Source organism: Phragmites australis, chromosome 21 (genome assembly GCF_958298935.1).
Source record: "Phragmites australis chromosome 21, lpPhrAust1.1, whole genome shotgun sequence".
NCBI classification, from domain to species: Eukaryota; Viridiplantae; Streptophyta; class Magnoliopsida; order Poales; family Poaceae; genus Phragmites; species Phragmites australis.
The window spans coordinates 3,497,568-3,500,923 of record NC_084941.1 but is presented as its reverse complement, the minus strand read 5'-3'; the positions used below and the strand labels follow the sequence as shown (position 1 = coordinate 3,500,923).

Here is a 3,356-nt window from a genome sequence, read left to right as displayed (position 1 = left end):
TTAGTTTTTCCTTCTCCCACCTCATTGACTCAAAGTGAAGTGCTCCAGTGACCCCAAACTGGAACATGAAGCTGAAATTGCATGTTTTAGGATTAAAACACACAATTATGGATTTCGGGACGTGACAGTTGGGTCTGAGGCCGGGGCTTAATTTGCACCCACGAGTGCCCTACGGGCCCTGAAATCCGTCGAAATCTAGTCATCCAGTGGGCATGTGGTCGGACCTAGGCTCTCCCCCATGAAGGCCCCTCGTTGATCGTCGTCGTTGCGACCCAGATCCGACCCTTGTCGCTCTTGGTGGCAAGCAGGTTTGCAGCGTTGAAGGCGTCGATGTGCAACTTTGCCGAGTCGCCTGAGCTCTGCGAGGAAGCACTTGGAGATGGAGGAAGGCGGGGGTCTTGGATGCGGAGAGGAGGGAGCAGAGGGCATCGTCTGTGGGGAGAAGGTGTTCGAAGAGGAGGTGGTGGACGAATGTGCCGTCGAGGAGGACCTTGTAGGGCTCGCGGAAGCCAAAGCAGGTTGCATAGAACTTCACCGCCTTATGGTGCGTCAACTGCTTCTTCACCCTCATCTTGACCGCTCAGTTGGGAGAAGGAGGTGGCGGCGAGGAGGAGCAGCAGCGCTGGATGGCGGAGTCACGTTGAGTGGGGGCGGTAGGGAAGGAGAGCGAGCTGAGCTAGGGTTTTGTGGTTTGGGACATTGCGCGATGCTAGGTTGAGCAAAGTTGGACCTTGAGGGAATCACTTATAGGCTGCGGTTGAGCCCATTTTGAGTCTAATTTTTGCCAAAATCGTAGCCTTCCTCTCTTTGAGATGGGCTGCAAAGTTTCAATTGTTGGAAGTGAGCCAGTGTTCATCGAATTTTGAGTCTCCGTCAGGACTAAGAGTGATTTTGCACCCAATAAAATTTTTGAGACTAGGTTAGATTCGCTCCACCCAACCTGACCCGGCCTAATTGTCACCCTTATTGGCATGCAAGGAAATTGTCAACAAAATTAATCTCAAACAAAATTGTACAGCTAAGTTGAATACTTGAGTTGACTTTTCTACGTGCAAATGCATGCATCCATCATTGCTGACGTTAGCACACACACAAAGCCAGGAGCCAGACTTGATTCAAATTCCAAATGAACCCCTCACAACGCGGAGTTTGTTGATGAAGAAATAGATATTCCCTTTCCTTGCTTGGCTTCGTCCCCAAGCACATCCCGCTAATCAACCCACGTGGAACTCATCCCCTTAGAGCAGCTCCAGCGTATATTCGTTCCAAGAATAATCAAGAAGACTCCGGCTCAGATCGTTCAGCGAATAAACTCATTTCCACCACGGCCAGTTGAAACAACTAATAAATGATGGCATGTAGATTGTTTTTTTATTCTTAGCACCGCGTGCAAAACCTTAAAATTATCAATTATTTATAAACGATTAAAGTGATCCATTATTCGTAAACGGAGGGAGTACGTTGCTTCTCAGCACCGTATGCTGCATTGTGACCTGCTCTTATAAAGCGACGCCCACACCCATCCTGTCATCCACACCACACGGTCCGACCACCAAAATACCAAATCGAATCACCCGTACTCTGATCCGAAAAGCACCACACGCACGTGGGGATCGACACGACGCCATGGACGCGCCGCAGCTCCTCCTCGGCGCGCTCCTCCTCGTCCTCTTCCCCGCCGCGCTCCTCCTCCTCCGCGCGCGGGGCAAGCGCCTCCCGCCGGGTCCGCCGTCCGTGCCGCTGCTCGGCAGCGTGGTGTGGCTGACCAACTCGCCCGCCGACGTGGAGCCCCTGCTGCAGCGCCTCTTCGAGCGGCACGGCCCCGTCGTGTCGCTGCGCATGGGGGCGCGGCTGTTCGTCTTCGTCGCCGACCGCCGCCTCGCGCACGTGGCGCTCGTGGAGCGCGGGGCGGCCCTGGCGGACCGCCCGACGCTCGCGTCGGTCAGGCTCCTCGGCGACAACAACAACACCATCACGCGCGCCAGCTACGGCGCCGTGTGGCGGCTCCTGCGCCGCAACCTCGTCGCCGAGACGCTGCACCCGTCGCGCGTGAAGCTGTTCGCGCCCGCGCGCGCGTGGGTGCGCAGCGTGCTCGTCGAGAAGCTGGGGGAGTCCGGGCCCGAGGCGCCGCCCCGGGTCGTGGAGACGTTCCACTACGCCATGTTCTGCCTCCTCGTGCTCATGTGCTTCGGCGAGCGCCTCGACGAGCCCGCGGTGAGCGCGGTCGCCGCCGCGCAGCGCGAGCAACTCATCTACTTCTCCAAGAACATGTCCATCTTCGCCTTCTTCCCGGCGGTCACCAAGCACCTCTTCAGCGGGCGGCTCGATAAGGCGCGGGCCCTGCGGCGGCGCCTGAAGGAGCTCTTCCTGCCACTCATCAACGCGCGCCGCGAGTACAAGAAGCGGGGCGGCGAGCCGAGGAAAGAGACAACGTTCGAGCACTCATACGTGGACACCCTGCTCGACATCAAGCTCCCTGAGGACGGCGACCGCCCGCTCACCGACGACGAGATCATCCACCTCTGCTCCGAGTTCCTCAACGCCGGGACGGACACCACATCCACCGGGCTGCAGTGGATCATGGCCGAGCTTGTCAAGAACCCGGCCATCCAGGAGAAGCTCTACAACGAGATCAAGGCCACCACCGGCGACAACAAAGAAGAGGTCTCCGAGGAGGACGTCCACAACATGCCGTACCTCAAGGCGGTGATCCTCGAAGGCCTCCGCAAGCACCCGCCGGCGCACTTCGTGCTGCCGCACAAGGCGGCGGAGGACATGGAACTCGGCGGGTACCTGATCCCCAAAGGCGCAACGGTGAACTTCATGGTGGCCGAGATGGGCCGGGACGAGCGGGAGTGGAAGAACCCGATGCAGTTCTCTCCGGAGCGGTTCCTCCCCGGTGGCGACGGCGAGGGCGCGGACGTGACGGGCACCAAGGGGATCAGGATGATGCCTTTCGGAGTCGGGCGCAGGATCTGCTCGGGGATCGGCATCGCCATGCTCCACCTGGAGTACTTCGTGGCCAACATGGTGCGGGAGTTCGAGTGGAAGGAGGTGGCCGGAGACGAGGTGGACTTCGCCGAGAAGAGCGAGTTCACCACCGTCATGAAGAAGCCGCTTCGCCCGCGCCTCGTGCCCAGGAGGACTCAAAGTACCAGTACTACTCGCAGCAATGGCGAACGCTGGACAAAAATCTAGCGGCCGCACGATGATGGATCTGACTACAGACTACAACAGGATAAACTATGTCTCCTACGTATAAACGGGTGTGCAAATAAGATTCGTTTGACCGAATTTTAGCTCCGACATTTATATAGAATTTAAAATTTATATAATAAAATAAAATAGTTTAAATA

General features: G+C 57.2%; 1 protein-coding gene across 1 annotated transcript; it reads left to right on the top strand.

Annotated features, from left to right (window-relative positions):
* Positions 1-1,471: 1,471 nt before the first annotated feature.
* Positions 1,472-3,356, top strand: LOC133903824 (cytochrome P450 89A2-like). The gene has a single exon (XM_062345282.1). The coding sequence runs from the start codon at positions 1,627-1,629 to the stop codon at positions 3,196-3,198; it is 1,572 nt and encodes a 523-aa protein (XP_062201266.1). The 5' UTR covers positions 1,472-1,626; the 3' UTR covers positions 3,199-3,356.

What these genes read in the sequence shown, in the direction of transcription:
- LOC133903824 (XM_062345282.1), top strand. Translation starts at nt 1,627, where the DNA reads ATGGACGCGCCGCAGCTCCTCCTCGGCGCGCTCCTCCTCGTCCTCTTC.